The 21,868-nt window shown below is 31.7% G+C and overlaps 1 protein-coding gene across 5 annotated transcripts in view; it reads left to right on the top strand.

Annotated features, from left to right (window-relative positions):
• Positions 1-292: 292 nt before the first annotated feature.
• LOC115876407 (transient receptor potential protein) overlaps positions 293-21,868 on the top strand; it is a 32,178-nt gene continuing 10,602 nt past the window's right edge. For all 5 annotated transcript variants that reach the window (XR_004049133.1, XR_004049134.1, XM_030892183.1 and 2 more), the window contains exons 1-15: positions 293-493; positions 4,665-4,809; positions 4,867-4,962; positions 5,285-5,427; positions 6,761-6,962; positions 7,199-7,369; positions 7,822-8,056; positions 9,069-9,221; positions 10,331-10,476; positions 10,544-10,650; positions 13,743-13,876; positions 14,039-14,162; positions 16,620-16,815; positions 16,867-17,031; positions 20,306-20,528. Coding sequence is in view for 3 of the 5 variants with exons in the window: in XM_030892183.1 (XP_030748043.1) it covers positions 339-493; positions 4,665-4,809; positions 4,867-4,962; positions 5,285-5,427; positions 6,761-6,962; positions 7,199-7,369; positions 7,822-8,056; positions 9,069-9,221; positions 10,331-10,476; positions 10,544-10,650; positions 13,743-13,876; positions 14,039-14,162; positions 16,620-16,815; positions 16,867-17,031; positions 20,306-20,528 (2,395 nt within the window). In the remaining 2 variants the exon portion in view is untranslated. The remainder of the gene's footprint in view (positions 494-4,664; positions 4,810-4,866; positions 4,963-5,284; positions 5,428-6,760; positions 6,963-7,198; positions 7,370-7,821; positions 8,057-9,068; positions 9,222-10,330; positions 10,477-10,543; positions 10,651-13,742; positions 13,877-14,038; positions 14,163-16,619; positions 16,816-16,866; positions 17,032-20,305; positions 20,529-21,868) is intronic.

Below are 21,868 nucleotides of genomic sequence, written 5' to 3'. Positions count from 1 at the left end.
CTAACTAACTTGACCTTTCCGCTGATAAAAGTGAAAGTCAAAAGACAAAGCAAAATAAAATTTAAACGATCAAAAACTTAACCGATTATTTCCATATAATAATCGATACATGCAGGTGTATTTCCCACCGGACTGTACTCTATCCTCATCTCCTAAATCATTTTAATTGGATTAAAAACCAATCGATACGGGAATGTGGAAACTTGGAGGATTTCCGTCCATGGCTATGCCGGTTTCAAGTTACCACGTTTACCTCTTTCTTCCGTCTCATTATCGTTTTAATCAGGTAGGATATAGATCGTTGAGTGCCGGTGCAACGGTGTATTTATTCGGTGAAAATGAGTTCGGAGTCGCAGGAAAACTTGTTGGAGAAGATTGAGGAGAGTTACGGTACTGAATCGATGCGTAAAGATCCAGTGGAGAGACCGCTCTCTGAAATTGAGAAGGCTTTTCTGCTCTACGCGGAAAGAGGTGATTGTGCAACGGTGAAAAGGTAACAATATATAGACGAGCAAGGATAGACATAAGAGCATATTTAGAATATTTTTTTCAGTTTTCTCACTAATTCTGTTATTCTATACAGGGTGCTACAAATTCGTGGTACGAGCATTGGTATCTCGGAAACCGTAATAGATACGAATATATACATGGTTAAATTGGGGCAAAGTTTCGCCTTGGGATGTTCACCAACATGTTATCAAAAAAGTTTTAAAAATATGAAGGATTGCTGAGTTTTTTGAAAAAAAAAACGAATTTTTAAAAGAAATCAATTTGATTTTTTCCTGTAGTTACTTTTTAGAAAATCAAAAAACTAATTGCACATTATCATAACCACTTTATTATGGCTATCTGATAGTATTTTTAGATTTTCAAATTAGCTGATAATTTGTGAGATACAGGGGCCAACTTATTTTTTTTTAAATACGGACCTGCATTTTTTATTTCAGATTTTGAAAGAACACGGTCTCCCGAGTACAACGATGTGCGACACTTTATATTTTTTTTTGTTTTGGGTACCTTAATAACAACAAAACTAAACTTAATTATTACTTAAAATAATTTCAAGTCCGACTCTGGTTTTTTAAATTATTTACTCTGATTGTATTCATCGCAATAATATTGATCAGCGCTAATTAACATTAATAAGGAAAATAGAGGCAATAAAGATTCAAATAAATAATGTCCAGATCAACGATTCAAAGATACTATTTTTAATATTTTTTATTGTGAATTTGAAATCTCAGTGTACGATTTAATAATATGCATCATATTAATCGTAGCTATTATAAATAAATCAACTATTACAAACTAGTTTCTAATGCTCTAAATGTTTGAAAGAGTTACCTCTCTCCCTATTGCACAAATTTATTTTTCGTTCAATTTTATTTGTAGCTCTTTGACCACATGCATTTTGTACTCTTTATTGTAACTGTTAAGATGTATTTTCATTTCACTTGTACAAATAACGTCAAGTAATGCCCCCCGCCCTTTGGCGACAGGTCCGGGAATCTCGCTGGCCATTATACTGCTCTATACCATTTTCAATTTATCTTCCGGTGAAATGATTTTATTTTTTATATTATATTATATTTATATTATTTTTTATTATTTTGGCATTGCATTTGATTTTCCGTATTCAATGTTTTACCCCACGTCATTGTTATCAATATTGTGACGATGAATAGATTAAATGTTTGTACAATATATGGTTTGTATTTTTTCACGTGAATGCTCTTTAGAACGATTTGACTTTGTTGTCTGACAGTATAAGTACAGTTCGTCTGCTGGATCTGTGTCTATGAAAGGAATGCGGACAAAAAACATTTAAATAAACAGCAATATATTTTATACGTCGACTTGACGAGTACGTCACCGCAAATCGCCCCGCCCACGCATTTTATTGGCTACTTGCAAATTTGTCGAATGTTTATTGATGGGACGCGTCGTCTAATTTTTTACGAAAAACATCGAGAGAATATCGTTTCCCCTCTCACGGATACCCCGTAGCTACAGAACGGACAGACGTACTGTAAATGGGGGTATTTTGGTTCGACTTTTTTGATTGCTGGTTTGGATCAAATTGTAAAACAGCGTTAAAAACATGTAGATTAGTAATACAACATTAAAAACATGTAGACTAGTTAGATGATATATTAATAGCCAAATGTAAAAAGATATGTATATCATACGATCGAAATATTAATTAACTCTTCCTTCCTTACTTATATTTGAATCCGTTTGCCTAATACGTAAGCATGTATCAGCTTCTCAAGAAAGGCCATCTCACACTTATCCACTCAGGAACGCGGAGCAAGATCTTTATCTACAGTACGTTTGCTGGATCTATGTCTATAAAAGGAATGCTGACAAAAAACATTTAAATAAACAACAATCTATTTTATACGTCGACTTGACGAGTACGTCACCGCAAATCGCTCTGCCCACGCATTTTATTGGCTACTTGCAAATTTGTCGAATGTTTATTGATGGGACGCGTCGTCTAATTTTTTACGAAAAACATCGAGAGAATATCGTTTCCCCTCTCACGGATACCCCGTAGCTACAGAACGGACAGACGTACTGTACCTACCCCACGCTCAGGGTTAGTTAAAAGTTCAATATTATACAACTCGAAAAAAAATGCACAATGACCTGCCATTTGAAATCAAATCCATAACATCATTTTCTTCATTTCGCAAAGCATTGAAATTTTGTTTACTAGACAAGGCTTTCTACGCCGTAAATGACTTATATTTTGATAATCGAATTTGATCTTGTAAACACATTTGTCTAATATTTGCTATTACTAGTAGTGGGAACTATCGAACGAATACTATCGAAACATTCGATAGTTGCAATTCATTCGAATAATTCGATAGTTAGTAAGAAAACATTCGTTTAAAACTATTCGAATAAAAATTATCGAATAGATCCGTCATCTGCCTTGAAATATTGTATTCTAGTAATTCGGCAGCAAAAACCATTCATTTATAAAATTCATTCATTTATGAAATTCATTTATTCGTCAGGATCGATTATAATAAAATATTAACTGAATTTTAGTTGTCGCCCGGCGACGTAGGTTTCTTTCCGAGGAACCCGACAGCGGTCGGTGGCAATGCTATGAAAGAAGCCGGCATCTTTGATTTTTGCGGAGTCAGATATAGATAAGGACACATTATTTTTTTATTGAGGTGCTAGTATTTACACAGAAAATACATTATGAAGGGCGCTGTTGCCATATTTTGGTATTAGTTGATATTAGCAAAGAATATTATTGTTTGGCTTTAGTTAGTTAGGGATAGTATGTCTATATATTCTGCATTTTTTTTTATTAATATTCTGTTGTTACACTGCAATAATACTTGTTATTTTGGATGTAGGAAAATTATTTTTAATGTTTTTAAGCAGAGACTGGTTTAATAAATAATAATAACAGTTATAATTTGTTATACCTATTAACAACAAAATTTTAAATCATTTAATATAAATATTTTTTTTAAGCAGTAGCAAAATATAAACAACAAATTAGATGTCAAAATTATTTATATTAGATCCTATTTAAAAATAATATAGTCTCTAAATTTTTTGTGTGTGGCAACGTTGGTTTATTAAATAATAATAATTACAGAACTAATTTGTTATATTAACAACAAATTTTAAAATCATGAAATATAAACATTTATTAATTTTCTAAGCATGCAGTGTAATGGAAGGAAAATATAAATAAAAAATTAAAAATCAAAATTATTTATATTAGGTGCTTTATATTACTATTTAAAAATTATATTTACTTTTACTGGCATTTACTTTAAAAAATAAATGAAATATTTCTTTGCAAAAAACTACATGTAAGAGAATTAGCATAAACAAAATACGAACATCGTTAACTTTTTTTTTAAATTGGCACGTGTAAAACTTTCATTTTAATTTTCTCACCCCATAGTTTGAGTTCGATAACCGCATTTACTTAACCATATTACTTAAATATGATTATTAAGTTCAACTAATTCATATTATTAAAATATCTAAAATACAAATATGTATTTTTAAAATTAATTGTAAGTTCATCTCATCTTTCTTAACAATTGCTACTTCTCAAAATTTCCCATTAAAAAATAGACCATATACCATATAAAATTAAATAATTGAAAGATCGGATTACGGAAAACCACACAATGTTTTTTTCATTTACTTTAACTATTTTAATAAACGCAAAAATAGCACAGTATTTATACGGCGAAGTTATAAAAATTTGGAAGAACTAATAATGCACTGACGCATACAAAAATCAAACGAATACTAAATTTCATTTATCAAAAGCATTCGATAGTCGTGGCTCAACGATAACCATTTAGTCGCACGGCGAGGTTGTCACATATGCTTTAGTGTACAAATGAATGAATGATTTTATTCGAATAAAACCATTCGATAGTTGAAATCATTCATTCATTAACCATTCGATAGTCTAATTCATTCGATAGTTCCCATCGCTAGCTATTACTATATTTACTATACTTAAACTTACTAAATATTTTTGAATCTTATTTTTATTTTTTTATTCTTTGACATTGTAAACATTTATAAATGTTTATTTTAAACAATAAGACTAACTATGTAATTTGTATACTTGTTTTGTGCATTCCTTTTTAATTTTTTTTTAGAATTATCGATCAGTACAAAACTCGTCCTGAAGAGTTTGATATAAACTGTGTCGATCCGCTTACCAGATCTGCTCTTATATCTGCGATAGAAAATGAGAATATCGAGTTGATTAAATTGCTTTTGCAGGAAGGAATCCAAGTCAAAGTAGCCAAATACATTAAGTTTTGAAGAAAATTCAATTTTTATAAGATAGTGTTTTAGGATGCCTTGCTACATGCGATTAAAGAAGAATACGTTGAAGGTGTTGAAGTACTGTTGAATTGGGAGGAAAAATGCCATAAAGAGGATGAACCTTATGTAAGTGACATGTGGTCAAGTAATGGCCAATATTAACGCTGCCCTTACGTTTTAGTTTGATCTATATTATGTCTATTACATTATTAAGAGATTCACAATGATTTGTTACTTAACTCCCATTAAAAAAAATCAAATATGTACAGTATAAGTAGTTTACAAAGAAGAATCCATCTTACGGCTTACGGTACTTTGTATCTATATTCTATATTCGATGATTATCTTTACCAATGACGATTAAACTACTATTGGCTGTAATTGCTACTGTCAAAACTTTAATATTAAATTTATTTCGATAATTTAGTAAAATTAATTTTTTTTATAGAGCTGGGAACGAGTTGACAAGTCTGGAGCATCGTTTACAACTGATATTACACCACTTATTTTGGCCGCTCATAAAAATAATTATGAAATAATCAAGCTTCTGTTAGACAGGGGTGCGACATTGCCGATGCCTCATGATGTCCGGTAATACTTTTTTTATGTAAACAGGGTGACCCTGGCTGATCATATGTATTGGAAGTTTTCTGGAAAATACAATAAATTAAATATATTTTATTAAATAAAAAAATACAATATTAATTTATTATTAATAAATTATATCCATCGTCGTTTCTAAAGCGACTTGTTTTCGAAATTTTCGCCACATTGGAGAGTGTTAAATTCTATTCTACATTTTTAGAAAGTTTCAATAATATTGTTCAGCGATATTGTTCATGTACAGAGTGTCCCACTAGGAATAGAGTTCGGCTGTATCTCGGAAAGTACATATTAGAAAAGAATATATAAGAAAAAAATATTTATCACTAACCAACTTCAGGATCAAGTTCAAATAATAACAGATAAAAAACGCTGCTAAGACTATCAAAATGTTGATCTAATGACAATTTAACGTTTATACTATTACGTCAAAAGCAACTTTTTTCCAAAGCCTACCATGACTTCACTGAATCATTGTTTCTTGTTCACTGTTATTAATGTCTTAATTATTAGATATTAATACATCTGGTATTATGGTATTCTGGTATTTCGTCGATTTTAAAATAAACTAACTGTTTCTATCTTATTTTTTTGTTAGAATGGGCATAATCAAGAGGGCTACTGATACCGTATTGTAAAAATAAGGTAATTAAGGGCTTATTTTTTGGTATTTATTATAATTTTGCTAATATCTTCGGTTTGAAAAAATCAAGATGCGGTTTTCGCTGACTTTTTAAGTTTTTATTACTCTTTACTATCAGCTAAAATTACATATACAAGAAAGCGCCCCCTAGCGTCTACATTCAATACCTTATTATTATTATTTTTATGGTATAGTATAGAGTAAGAAACGCTCTTTTAAACGAGCCCTCGTTTATTGGATTTCGATCATCCAGTCCGGAGTTATTAACATTTAAGTAAAGATAGATCTAACCTTTTCCCCCACCACTTTATTTTAGCAGATAGGGGAAAATGGTTCTAACAAAAAAAATGCAAAATTTACTGAAGATTACGAAGCTATTATTTATAGTACCCATTATCTAGGCAAAATTCTGTAAAAAATCTTTTTTATTATTTTCCATAGCAGTTGCGCCCTCTAGCGGCCGTTTTACAAACTTGAAAATAATTTCCAGCAATTTCTCATAGCCCCTTTAGTTATAAATACTTTTTTCCGTAGGCCCTACTAATACTTTCCGAGATACAGCCGAGAGCTATTCTTAGTGGGACACCCTGTACATTGCACTTATTTAAGACTCACCCTGTATATATATTTTATATCCGCCCCAAAAACAACTACCTAATATAATAAATTATTTTTTAGATGTGGTTGTGATGACTGTGTATTCTCAACTAAAACAGATTCACTGAGGCATTCTCAATCCAGAATAAACGCCTATAGAGCTTTATCATCTCCATCATTAATATCTTTATCGTCCAGCGATCCATTGTTAACTGCTTTCGAGTTATCATGGGATTTGAGAAGATTGAGCCGAATGGAGAATGAATTTAGATCAGATTACGACGTAAGTTAAAATACCCTCAAACAGAATACAGGGGGGGGGCATGGGGCCCGATGTAAATCAATCAATCCTAATTTATGTCATATACTAACATACGAAATCTCGATTTTTTATCTGAAGAATAAAGAAATAAAAAAGTTATAGGGGTGAACCACTTTTGAGACGCACCCGGTATACTCTATAGAAGTAGGATTTACCTGTATATGCAGTAACATTTTATTGAATATTACATATTTTAGGAAATGAGAGCACAAGTACAAAACTTCGCTACATCCTTGTTGGACTACGTGAGAACATCTCAAGAACTGGAAATAATATTAAATTATAATCCACAGGGTGAAGTATGGTCTATCGGCGAAAGACAAACATTGGAAAGACTGAAATTGGCTATAAAATATAAACAGAAAAAGGTATTGGACTATTTGAATTGAGTAGTGTGTTATTTAGTCCATTCAGTACAATATTCATAAATTTAATATTGACAAAAATTTGTAAAAAGGATGAGTCTCAGTGCAAATAATTTTAGGGGTAGTATATTTCGACCCCAGAAACACGTATATGAGATTATTTTTGCGAAATGTTTTTTGGAATATTTTTTTTTCAAATTCAGAATTTTTTGAAAAAAAAATATTTTTTTAAATTTTAAGTTAAAAAACATATACAGGATGTCCCATTTAAGATGGATACAAGCCAATATCTTGGATGTTTGTTGAGCGATCTTTTTTTTTGTCCTGATGTCTTGGCCACTCAAAGAAAATACTGACACGGTTCTGATGCTGATATATTGAGAATATGTAGTAATCTTATCTAGATTAGTATCTAAATTATGCACTATTACAGATTTTAAATAATTTTTCAATAGTTTATAGCTCATCCGAACGTTCAGCAACTGTTAGCATCGATTTGGTACGAAGGATTGCCAGGATTCAGGAGAAAAAGCTTAGTGGGACAATCCATCCAAGTAGCCAAACTTGGAATGATGTTTCCAGCTTATTGTGGGGCCTACATGATGGCTCCAAACTCAACGATGGGTCAATTCCTGAAGAAACCATTTGTAAAATTTATTATACACTCTGCGTCGTACGGATTCTTTCTATGTAAGCAGCGATTTTTCTTTTCGAATCTACTAGTAATAACAGATCTTTTAAAAATAAGGCGGGGTACAGCATTGATTTTTTCGATACGTCAAGAAAAATCGCTGATGTGTCACATTGAGTGGTCGAAGTTTTGCGTACTTACGAAATACATGTAAGAAATTGATACCATCAATTGGTCCCTCAGTAATCGTAAACACTCTTGGAAAATGAGTTTTTGTATTCGGAAACTTCACACTAATAAATGGCTGATAATATTTAATGGCATCTACGGTCAAAAACGTGATTTCTTCCCTCCTACATGCTCCAAATACACCATCGATTAAGACAACTTTAGCTAACAGGAATTCTTTGTCATCGGCTTCTTTCATAAAGCGTTCTATTTTCAGTTTTGTAAATACTTTTGATTTCTTTGCCTGATATCCGGAAGCTTTTCTTTTTAAAAATGCAATAAGGTTTGTGAATTTGCTAATATCTACGTTTCTGTTCAGGTAAATCATGGTGCGGAGCATCGAATATTTACTCCACAGAGTTGACGGCTTTAAGGTAGTGGATAACTTCAGGAAATAAGCTAGCAATACCTTTTCTGTGAAATTCTCAACATGTTTTTCTTTTGAAGTTTCAAAGTTGTTGTAGGTGCTCGGTTCTCGAGCACTAACATGGATAGCGCAGTTTCAGTAGCTTGTTGAATATCCAAAGACTCGTCATTATCACTCATTTTTTCACAAAACTTTGTAGGAAATAAGGCGATGTTTGAACCTGACAGAACTTTGTCATTAAAATGTTAAACAATGCATAAACAATGCCTTAGAAACTGATTACCAGAACATTTTTTAAACATTATATAAATTTCAAATTATCCGCTTTCACAAAAAATCTTGTATGAAATTAATTTCGCAACTTCTTACATAAATAGCTATTAATACATTTATTAAATCCATTAACAGATTTCAATTCGTCCGATTGACTTGCTTTAACGTATTTATTTTTAATGTAATAAAATTTTATTTTCCAGCTCTTTTAGGAGCAGCATCTCAGAGGGTGGAAATAGTAGTTCTAGAGTTTTTTGGCTCTCAATGGATGCAGGATATTATAGATGAATGGGAGAGAAAGGAAAGGGGAGCTTTATTTGGTTTGGCTGAATGCGGAGTCATTCTGTATGTAGTAAGTAAGTTTCTGTTTAAAAACTGATTATTTTTTGGCTGACTAGTTCAGTTTATTGTTATTCTTGGATAATGGCCCAAGCGAGTTTAACTGAGGATAATAATTAATTAGGTATTGTGTAAGAGTTCCTATAGGCTTGGTGCATTCTCCACCAGTGCTGCCACCGCCGGGGAATATCGTAAATAACGAATACATATAAATACACGGGTTTAAATGGCGAGTGAACGAAAAAAATAGTATATAATTATTCTAAAAAAAGTAAAAAGATAAATATTCTGATATCTTCACAAGGTCTAACTTGCATTATAATTTATGATTCAAGTTAAAAAAAACTAAACGAGTTCAACTACGCTGGCGAACATAGTTTTATCACCGGTTTTGCTATATGGTGTGGCATAATTGGAGCTATTTCGGCTATGACGAAATTTTTTAAAGATACATAATTATAATTTTGGAAGATGTTCATAAAACATTTAATCACTAGTTGATTAAAAAAAAGTATACCATTAATATTGCAAATTATATTTCATCCTCTCATAGTATATGTCTATTTAATTTTATGATTATGTAACGAGCATTGTGTTTATTCACTTGTTTCGTCGAACTGCTTGAATCCATTTTGGCTATTGATCAAATCGGTGTGAGAAACTATGAAGCTATATAAAATGTTGTTCTGGGAAAGTTGAATATCCGGGAAAGTTGAGTTATTGAATGCTATTGCACCCAACAACGCCCTAATTACGCCTTCCTTTACGTGTTATCATTTTTTGACAATTTTATTAACACTAGAAATTGTCACAACACAACACGACGCCTAGTTCGAATTCTTTTTCACTTATTTTTTACTACTCGAAACAGCATTGCATCACACAAATCTCGTACCTGATTGTTTTATAGTTTCAATAACTGCACTAGCAGAAAACCAAAATACTATATTATGACAAAACCACAATTTCAATATTATTTTAATGAAAACATGACGGCGAGGCGGCGCCGGCCGGCGGCGTTAGTTATATATTGATAATTTCAGATTTTTTCCGTAGAGTGCGCTGCGGTCGGAATTTGTTGAAATCAACTGAAATGCGTCAAGCCTATACAAATATCAAATTTTAGGTTTAATATGGGCAGAAATTAAATCCCTATGGAATGACGGCCTTATGGAATATATATCAGACTTATGGAACATAGTTGATTTTATTACAAATATGATGTACGTTTTTTGGCTGGTTCTACGCCTAACATCTTGGTACATATGTTGGGTACGTTTCTAAAATATTTTGTTCGTGTATAATTTTGTAATAAATCGACTAATGATATTATTTTTAGAGGGATGATTCTTTGGGCAAGACAACATGGTACCCAAGAGAACAATGGGATACTTTTGAACCTATGCTGTTATCTGAAGGTGCTTTTGCAGCGGGAATGATATTTAGGTACCTATATATTGTAATTAGAAATTAATTATTTAATGAAAATTGGTTTTCTTGGGATACACTTAATAGAAATATATTTCCCTAACAAAATATCCAAATCAGTACAAAGTTGTAAAAGTCCGAAGTGTATTCCGAAAACTTCGGCCGCATATTCTGCAGATAAAAATAAGTAAAAAAGTTCGTATAAATGTATGTCCTAAAATGCTTACTTTCAGAAATACAGGGTGTAGAAGTATCATTTTTGTTTCGATTTTTTCTAAATAATTTCTGAAGTAACGTTTCTAAGAGTTTTTTAAGAATTTGTTGACATGAGAAATTAGATTTTGATGTCAATATGACTCCTACTAGTAGAGGGCGTCACCTACATGTGTTTTAACTGTTTTGAAGCGTAATAACTTTTTGTATTAAACCAAACCGTACCTGTATAAAACTACCTAGCGAAAATATACATTCTCTGTGACTTTTTACGTAAAAAATACCTCTTTGTAAAAATCGCTACGAGCAACCGTTCTTAAGATATGAATGAAGAATGCAAATAGACAATACGTGCCATTATTGATGAAAAATAAACACGTTGAGTAGATAGTTATTTCACTGAAATAAATAAATGGTATGAATTTTTAATTTTTTTAAATTAATAATAATTTTTTCTGCAAAAAATGATGATAAAACAGTTTCTGTTGAACTTTTGGCACAAAAACATTTCAAATTTATGATTTCAATCTAATAACTACATATTTAGTCAACAATTTATGTCAATAATGACAGGTATGGATAATTTCGATTTCAAATATCTCGATAACCATTCCTCATAGCGATTTTTACCAAGAGACTTTTTTTATGTAAAAAATATCGTAAATGTATATTTTTTTACTCACTAGTTTTATACAGGTACGGAAAAAAAGTTATTACCTTTCAAACCAGTTAAAAAATATGTAGGTGGCGCCCTCTACTAGTAAGAGTCATATTGACATCAAAATCAAATTTCTCATGTCAAAAAACTCCCAGATACCAATTTTCATCGAAATATTGACGTTACTTCAGAAATTATTTAGAAAAAATCGAAATAAAAATGAAATTTCTACACCCTGTATCTCTGAAAGTAAGCATTTTAGGACATACATTTATACGAATTTTTTTACTTATTTTTATCTGCAGAATATGTTGCCGAAGTTTTCGGAATACAGTTTGGACCACTCTGTGTACGACAAGGATTAAACTAAAATATAGTTGTTTTAAATTGATGGTCATTTTATTTGGAAATAGTCATTTTATTTTTTAATTAGCTCTCATTATCATTTCATATTAGTTGTACTGGGTATATCAAGGACTAAATATACTATCACAATTTATTAAAAAACACTAAATCACCACAATACACCAAAACACTTTTATTTTACACTGGACGCGCGTTTCGCTAACCATGTTAGCATCATCAGCAGATGATTATAAACTAAAGTACAATCTACAAGTTGAGCGTTTATATACTCGCTCAGTGGGCACCGAGTGGGCGTGGCAAAATCTAGCCAACCGAGTCAGAGCCAACTGACCGTAACAGTTAGATTTCCGCCACTAGAGTAGTAGGAACAAAGAACTTGAAGGAATTGGACCGTTGACTCTGTTCATACTATCTTTACATTTATTAATTCTGATGCTTTCATATGCATCTAATTGCCTGTAATTTGAGACTTATTTAATTCATTTTAAATTATTAAGATCTATACAATGTTCATTATCAACAATATGTTGCAACGCAAGATTTATCCGGTCTACCATATCTTATCTGAGCTAAGTGTTCTTTAAATCTAGTTAATATTGATCTTGTAGTTTGCCCAACATATTTCTGATTACAATCTTTACAAGAAATTTCATAAATACCCGACCTTTCCAGTGGAGGTGTTTTATCTTTTGGATTACCTAATAATTGTTGTAATTTATTAATAGGACTATATACAAGTTTATAATTGACATTCTTAAAAATTCCTTTTAGACCACGGGATAACTCTCTATCAAACGGTATCGAAAAATATTTAGACGTATCTTTCTCCACTTGAAAAGTCGAATTTTCAGAAATCATTAACCTATACCTACGTTTTCTAATTAATTTATCAACTAGTGAAGGAGAATATCCATTACACCCAGCTACATTCCTAATGTAATTTCTTTCTATTTCATATCTTTCGTTGGAAAGTGGGAAACTAATTAATCTATGAACTAAGAAATTTAAACTAGCCATTTTATGTTCAACACTATGATGTGATTCATTAGGAATATATCTGCGTGTGGTCGTATTTTTCCTATAGATATCAAATTCCAGGCAATTATTACTATTTCTAATAACTAATACATCTAGAAATGGTAATCTGTCGTTGTTCTCAATTTCATGTCTAAATTTAATGGAAGAAAACGATTATTTAACTTAGAAATAAAATTATCTATGGTGTCTGAATGTGTGTCAAAAACAGCAAAAATATCATCCACATACCTAAACCATACTCTTGGAAAATACTCAAACTGATTCTTAGCCTCCACTTCAAACCTGCTCATGAATAAATTAGCCAAAAATGGAGACAATGGATTACCCATTGCTGTACCTTCCCGCTGTTCGAAAAAGTTGTTATTAAATTGAAAACAATTTTGTTTCATACATAACGATGTAAGCTCAATATATTCACTCACAGTTTTGTTGTCGAGACCATTTGCGTTCAGTAATTGCCTAAAGTATGTGGAATTGGAACACTTGGGAACAACGAAGATACACCAAAGGAGACCAAAATTTCACCTTCATACAATGTTATATCTTTAATTTTGTTAATGAATTCAATATTATTTTTAACTGAGGAAGAAGGTTCATGATCAGGTAAATTTTCGAACTCCCTTGATAACCATTTTGCCAAATTATAAGTCGGAGAATCTACAGCCGAAACAATTGGGCGCATAGACTTGTCCGGTTTATGAATTTTTGGCAAAGCATACAATTTTGGTAATGAGGGATTGGATACTTGCAATTTCCTCTTTAATTTTTCATTTTTTTTATTTTTTTTTAACTTTCGAATACATATTTATTTTTATTTGATTTTCCCGTTTTGCAGCTTCTTGAAGTTGGTACACATATTCAGCGTCAATCCGCATTTGGGTCCTCTACAAATATCCCTGGGCAGGATGATTATTGACATTGTAAAGTTCTTCTTTATTTACACGCTTGTACTATTTGCCTTCGGTTGCGGTACGTTTTGTAAAAAAGTTTTTAATATTTTTTAACTTATTTAAATACACTTTACATAACATACAATAAGCATTTATTTGAAATTGTACAATTTTTTTAAATATTTAGAGTCTACTCTTTGTATTTTTGTATAAAAAACTAACCAACAATTAAAATTACTAGGTTTGAACCAGCTTCTATGGTATTATGCAGAATTGGAAAAAAATAAATGCTATCATTTCCAAAACGGATTGCCGGACTTCGAAAATAATGACAAAGCTTGTACTATATGGAGACGATACGCTAAGTAAGTCAAAGTAATAGATCATGTACAGGGTGGGTCAAATTCGACGCTTTTTAATGGAGACACCCTTTTCTATAGGAGATAGACAAAAACTAATATCGGTGTCTGGAGCTCAATTTTTATCAAAAACATAAACCGCATATCGATATCTGTAACCGTTTCGGAGTTCCGGGGTGTTTTTCAAAAATATGCATTTTTAACAAATCGCTGTAACTTTTTTGCTATGGAAAATTTTGTATTTTTATGAAAACATTTCCAAAGCAACTTTTTACGTAGAATTTAATGGTTTAAGTATATTTTTTTAAAATTAATAATTTAAGAGTTATCAACAGAATAATTGATTTTTTATTTGGGACACCCTCTATATTTTTAATTAACTGAAAAGAATTTAAAATTACCTTTCCAAAAATATAGCACACTTGATATTTTCTTATAATCCCCTTCGAAATACAGAATTTTTAAAAGTTTGTCACTTTTAACTAGTAGGCTTTGGACTCCTTATTGATGATCCTTAATGGAACTCGAAAACATATTTTTCCAGCAAGACGACGCACCGCCTCTAAACGTTGAAGTTATCAGCAAATTTTTGCAGCCAATTTCAAGAATAATTGAATAGCTAACCAAGATCCCAGCCGTTGGCCGTCGAGGCCGCATGACTTAGTGCCCATGAATCTAATCCTATGGATATATTTGCGGAAGAATAAAGGTTCCTTATTCTTCCATATAATATAAACAAGAATTAGAAATACTTAGCAGTTATGAGAGGGTATCTTTCACCCCCACTGAGTTAATGAATTCCGCGAGAATTGTTCAAAAACTGCCCCGTCTGTCCATAACAGAAGACGGTCGATATGTCGAACACCTGTAGCCAAATATCATGTCTTGGTTTGCTATTTATTTTTATTGTTATTAGATATAGTTTAAATGTGTTGATGTTGGTTAAATATATTTTAAATTGTTATAAAATTCTGCATCTCTCATAGCAAATATTATTTTCGTTTTAATTGATGCTCATAGCTAGATTTTTTTTGCATTACAGCCGGTGCCGTTCAAAGCCTACTTATTTAAAGCGGGCGAATTTTTATATACTCTATATCTCGAAGAGGAATCGAGCAAAATATCAAGTGTGTTATATTTTTGGAAAGGTAATTTTAAATTATTTTCAATAAAGTAAAAATATACAGGGTGTCCCATATAAAAAAATCAAATTTTCTGTTGATAATTCTTAAATTATTAATTTTAAAAAAATTATACTTATACTATTAAATTCTACGTAAAAAGGTGCTTTGGAAATGTTTTCATAAAAATACAAAATTTTCCATAGCAAAGAAGTTACAGCGATTTGTCAATAATGCATATTTTTGAAAAACACCCCGTAACTCCAAAACGGTAACAAATATCGATATGCGGTTTTCACCATCATGTTTCTGACAAAAATTGAGCTCCTGACACCGATATTAGTTTTTGTCTATCTCTTATAGAAAAGGGTGTTTCCATTTAAAAGCGTCGAATTTGAACCACCCTGTATGATCTGTACAGGGTGGGTCAAATCGACGCTTATTCGGCGCACCTTATTCGCCTCGGTTGATTATACGAAAACGGAAAGATGTAGAAACAAAATATTTTGTGTGGATATGTGGGAAGGCAATGTGCATAATTTAAAATCATTTTGAAATGTACAGGTTGTGTCAGAACTAAGATACATACCAAAGTTATATTTTTTCTTATAGAACACCCTGAATTTTATTTCTTTTTTGGATTCTTGGGCATCAAATAAGGTATATTATATTATAAGGGTTTAATATGTTTAAAAGCTTTGGTTTTTGAGATATTTAAAGATATTTAAATATGCATGCTATAATAAAAAAGTTAACCTTGTACAAAACACCTTGTACATTACTTTTCAGAATTAATCCTTGTGCTGAGTTTCAAGCCAGAGAAATAAACTTTACTAAAAAATTTGATTGCTTTCTCATATATATACCTGGGTATCAAAAATTGCTGGTCTATTTTGAATATTAATTTTACATAAAACTTTTTTTGATACGCCTGTATACATTTAAGCAATAACATTTTTTAAATTTTTATCTCTCTGGTTTCAAAGTCAGCACAAGAATTAACTCTGAAAAGTAATGTACAGGGTGTTGACAGACTTGTTTATTATAGCATGCATATTTAAATATTTTTAAATATCTCAAAAATCAAAGCATTTAAAGATATTAAACCCTTATAATAAAATCATATTTTATGCCCAAGAATCCAAAAATGAAATAAAATACCGGGTGTTCCAAAAGAAAAAAAAAATATTAAAAAATAATTTTATTGTCTAGAAACTTGTCGCCTCCCCATTTAAATTTTATTATAAGATTATGAATAATTGTGCAAAGGAAAGTTTCTTAGTGTGTTGAGGAAAGTTTCTTAGGGTCTTACTTTTTTAACTATTCCGTTAATATTTTTTAGTTTATTTGAGACTTCTCAATCACTGTTTTGGGCAAGTTTCGGATTGGTTGACCTGATGTGTTTTGAACTGACTGGAATCAAAGGCTTTACAAGGTTTTGGGCCTTGTTAATGTTCGGATCGTACTCCGTCATCAATGTAATCGTTTTGCTCAATATGCTGATCGCCATGATGTCCAATTCGTACCAAATAATTTCCGTAAGTCTCAAATTTTTTATCTTTTTCATGATATTCAGGTTTGTTCTATAGGAAAGATCTGATACGGAATGGAAGTTCGCCAGAAGTCGCTTGTGGATCAGCTATTTTGATGACGGTGATACTTTACCGGCGCCTTTCAATATTATGCCTCAACCGAAAGTTATGCTTAGAGCAATGGGTTGCAATAAATCTGACCGAAGTTCTGCCAGCTTTAAGGTATCCTGTATTTTCATATTCGTACAGCGTGTTCTGATGACTTGAATTAAATTTTAAAAATGTCACTTTTCACTGTTTTAGAAGCTTCTTTTGATATGTCCTTAATATTACTACATAGGCTCTATTTATAGCTCTATATTATTCTACCAATAGCATACTTCGTTTATACAAGGTGTCATTGAAATGGTGTAAAAAAATCAGGGGGTGATAGTACTCCTAAAAATAGTAAAAAAAAGTTCCTATAAGTATAGGGCGGAAAATGCATATTAAGGGAGTTAGGGGCACTGAAAGGGTGAATTGAAAAAACGGTTGATTTGAAATTGCAGGCTTAAAAAACGAAATAAAATTTCGAAAAAAATTATCTGCCATAAATTTTGACCCCAAATCAAATGGTGATTATGAAAATTCTGAAAAATTATTTGGAAAAGCGAAAAGGGTAGTTTTTGCAAGGGTAGAGGGTTTTTTCGTGAATAACTTTTTTGAGGTTATTTTTTTTGCAACGTGGCACGGTGGGGTATTAGCATGAAAAAGGTGATCGAAATTCGAAAAAGCAAATATGTTTAAAATTTCCCAAAAAAAGATAAATGATAAGTTAAATCATCTCTGCCATGAATGGCGTGGCTATGGGTGTGTTTAGTTGCATTCATTTGATTCAACGAAACGTCAAAGTTGTTACTTCTCACAGATAAGAGGTAAATGGCTAAATTTTATGTTTAAAATTATAAATTGTTGTTCTTGAGCTCTTTTTACGTTTATATTATTGTTTTGATTGAAAATGGCTCAGCAAGCTGCAGGTATGTATTCTACAAAAACGTATTATTTATTTTGATATTCTCTATACTAACGATTTTTTTGCAACTAAAAGTTAGGCGTTCAGAAAATTTGATTAAATTTGTGACATTTTTATTATACTTAGAGATTTAGCATGTTTGTGGAGGTGTGCTGGTTCGCCGGTGCGCACATTAGGTCGGACCAGTACGACCAGGCATAAATATTGCCGGTCATATTTGTCCCTGACCGACACGACCTGTTTTGACGGTCGTGGCTTGTGGCGGTACGTGCTGGTACTGGTCTAGTGTGCTCTACTCTATTAAATAACACGGTCACCTTCATCGGTAGATTTTACTGGTCTGGTCCGTGCCGGTCCGTGTAGGTATAGTGTGCGCGATCTTTTAATCGGCACTGAGTAAACCAAAGCTTTCAAGTGGCCCCAGAAGTAGAAATCTAGTGGATTATTTCGTTTTTTAAAGCAATAAGATGTTTTAAAAGTATGGGCATTGCTCGCGGATCAATCGTAGCATTAGTAGTAGTAGTTGCGATATTACTACTGGCACTGACCGTGGAAACACTGGAACAGTGATTTTTCTTTCTTTTTTTAGAATCGACGAATTATCCTTTATTTTGTTCATATTATTTCCTCTTTAATTGAAAATAGCAATAATTTATATAAGGTCTACATAAAAAAATTTCAACAAGAGTACCTTTTTTGTAGGAAAAAGTATGTAGTTTTCAAAAAATGAACCCACGTGCAAAAAAATAACCTCAAAAAAGTTATTCATGAAACAACCTCCCACCCTTGCAAAAACTACCCTTTCCGCTTTTCCAAATAATTTTTCAGTATCACCATTTAATTTAGGGTCAAAATTTATGGCAGAGTATTTTTTTTCGAAATTTTATCTCCTTTTCTAAGCCTGCAATTTCAAAACAACCGTTTTTTAAATTGACCCTTTCAGTGCCCCTAACTCCCTTAATATGCATTTTCCGCCCTATACTTATAGGAACTTTTTTTACTATTTTTAGGAGTACTATGATTTTTTTACACCATTTCAATGACACCCTGTATAATTCATATATACCGGGTGCGTCGCAAAAGTGGCTCACTCCCTATAACTTTTTTATTTTTTCAGATAACAAAACGAGATTTGGTATGTTAGTATATGACATAAATTAGGATTGATTTGACGTATTCAATTGTTTTTGGTCGCTTCCTGTTTTACCGGAAATGACTACAACTTATGATTTTTAAAGGGCACCCTCGGTATTTTTTTACTTTATTCGATAGAAAATGTCACTCTGAATAGAATGATATGTCAACTTTTGACATTTTCGCTTTAAAAAAATTCGTATTTTAAATTTTAATCTAGAGTGCCATGGCTGTGTTAAAAACACTAATTTTTAATCATGAAGCCTTGAAAAAATAGATTTGATCGTTTAGTGTTTTTCGTGTCTTGCCCTGGCCAGTTAAGAGATGCCCAAATATTATTTTTAATCATATCTCAATTTTTTTCAAATGGAACGAGGGTGGCTCATTAGCATATTCGCAAAAAGCATTTTTAGCCGATCATACCAACAGGTATGGTAGGCTATTAAGATCGGTAAAAAAAAGTTTTTTTAATTTCACTCAAAGTGAGTTATTTGGGTCATAAATGACCTAAATACAAAATATTTTCGTGGTGTCTGTCTGTCTGTCCGTCTGTAACATGATAACTCAAAAACCGCTAAACCGATTTTAACCAAATTTGGCACAAAAATACTGTGGCACCCGAGAATCTGGCCATTAGTTTTTGGTGGGGGTGTGGGGTTGGTAAGGGGGTATGGGAGGGGGTTAAAAATTTTAAAAAACTTCAAAATTACAGTAGCTTAAGCGTTTAAGTGTGATAAACCTTAATCAAATTTACCTTTATTTCAATCGTAGAATCCAAAAATGGCATAATATACAGGGTGTTCCATTTAAAAAAATACAACTATAATATTTTTTACTTATTTGGGACACTCTGTATCTTTTAAAAATAATTTTAAATTGTACCTCTAATAGTCTTTCAACGAACCCAAAACTTAAAATTTGTAAAAATCTAATCGTTTAGCTAGAATACTCCGTGTCGTATGTGGTGAACAACCCTGTATAATTGTCGTTATAAACCGCATGTTACAATCTCAAATAAACCATATGCGAAAATGTCAAAAGTTGGCATATGATATGTCATTCTATTCAGAGTGTCATTTTCTATCGAATAAATAAATAAAAAAGTAAACAATACCGAGGGTGACATTTAAAAATCAAAAGTTATAGTCATTTCCGGTGAAACAGGAAGTGACAAGAACAATCGAATACGTCAATCAATCCTAATTTATGTCATATACCAACATAACAAATCTCGTTTTTTTATCTGAAAAAATAAAAAAGTTATAGGGGGTGAGCCACTTTTGAGACGTAGGTACCCGGTATTTCGTATATCTATTTACCCAATAAACACAGTTTCTGTTTATCCTGTAGTCAAAGTCTAAAGAATTTGCTAGAGAAAGATACGAATCTGTGATGAAGTTGCTCGTGCGAAGATACGTAACTGCGGAGCAGAGAAAGAGGGATGTCTTTGGTATTACCGCTGACGATGTCATGGAAATAAGACAGGATATATCTTCTTTACGTTACGAACTCATAGATATTTTGAGAAAAAATGGAATGCAGACGCCAACAATCAGTTTAGAAGAGACACAAAGTAAGCCAATCTTTATTTACACCTCAGAGTTAGTTATTAGCTTATTCAACGCTAATAACTAACTAAGAAGATGCGCAACCTTATAGGCAATTTGAAATAACAAACTATCGAGAAAGGATGTACCTGGATGATAGGATGATTTTTAAATTTCTTGCTATTTTAAAATATTCCACAAGATGTTTCAAACTTTCACCAAAATAACATATTGTTTTCCCTCGTATAATTGACAGATTGGAACTTACATTTTTAATTTAGAGAGAGATACTAATTAAATTACTAATTATTTAATAATTTCGCTTGTGAATTTTTCTAAAATATAATTTTACCGTCAGATTTTGTTTTTTGATTCATGTCAATACATCCTTTGGTTAATTTGTAAGAACGAAATGAACTGATCACGATCAATTTGCAATTTTTTCAATTATTATTATTTTTTGATGTAATTTTTTAATATGACGAGATGGTTTTGGTGACTATTGTCGTCTATAATGTCATATTATTGGGTACTTTATACTAAGCATGAGAAAAAACAATATGCCGATATGTCAGCATGAGAAAAAAAATATGCCGATATTATTATATAACTTGGTAATATTTGAGGGGTAGTTTCATCTCTTTGGAATTTGACTTTCGAAAAATCCGTTTGCCAAAAATAAGCTTTTTACGTCAAGCAGTTTAAGCAGAATCGTGGTTAAGAAATTACCCAACTTTCTGGAACACCCTGTATGATTTTTTAAAATATTTCAAAATATGTAAAAAAACCTAATAAATTATGCTTGTCCAAGCGTTTTCCGAAAGACTAACCGTTTTTTAAATAACAAATATTGTAATATTTGAGGGGCGTTTACACCCCCTTGGAATTTGAGATTCGAGAAACCCCTCCTTATCGAACCTCTACACCCCACAGTCAATCCGTTTGCCAAAAATCAGCTTTAAACGTCAAGCAGTTTAAGCAGAATCGTGATTACTCAATAGTCATATTTTATGAAACACCCCGTATAAATTTATAAAAAATCTTAAAATAGGTAAAACAACAAAATAAAATATACGTGTTTAAGAGTTTTTCCGAAAAACTCACCGGTTTTTAAATAAAAAATATTTTAATATTTGAAGGATATATAGTTTCACCCCCTTAGAATTCAAGTTTCGAAAAATCCCTTCTTATCGAACCTCTACGCCCTAAAGTCAATCTGTTTTCCAAAAATCAGCTTTTTACGTCAAGCGTTTTAAGCAGGATCGTGATTAATCAATAACCAGATTTTTCTAAGCACCCTGTATACACCCAAGTAGCATTTTCACGACTTGCGACCACATGTTTACTAAACACAACGTTGGATTAG

The sequence above is a fragment of the Sitophilus oryzae genome, unplaced genomic scaffold, assembly GCF_002938485.1.
Source record: "Sitophilus oryzae breed Bouriz unplaced genomic scaffold, Soryzae_2.0 scaffold_1436_pilon_pilon, whole genome shotgun sequence".
NCBI classification, from domain to species: domain Eukaryota; kingdom Metazoa; phylum Arthropoda; class Insecta; order Coleoptera; family Curculionidae; genus Sitophilus; species Sitophilus oryzae.
Note: the sequence above shows the minus strand (reverse complement) of the source record. Positions and strands in the feature narration are given on the sequence as shown.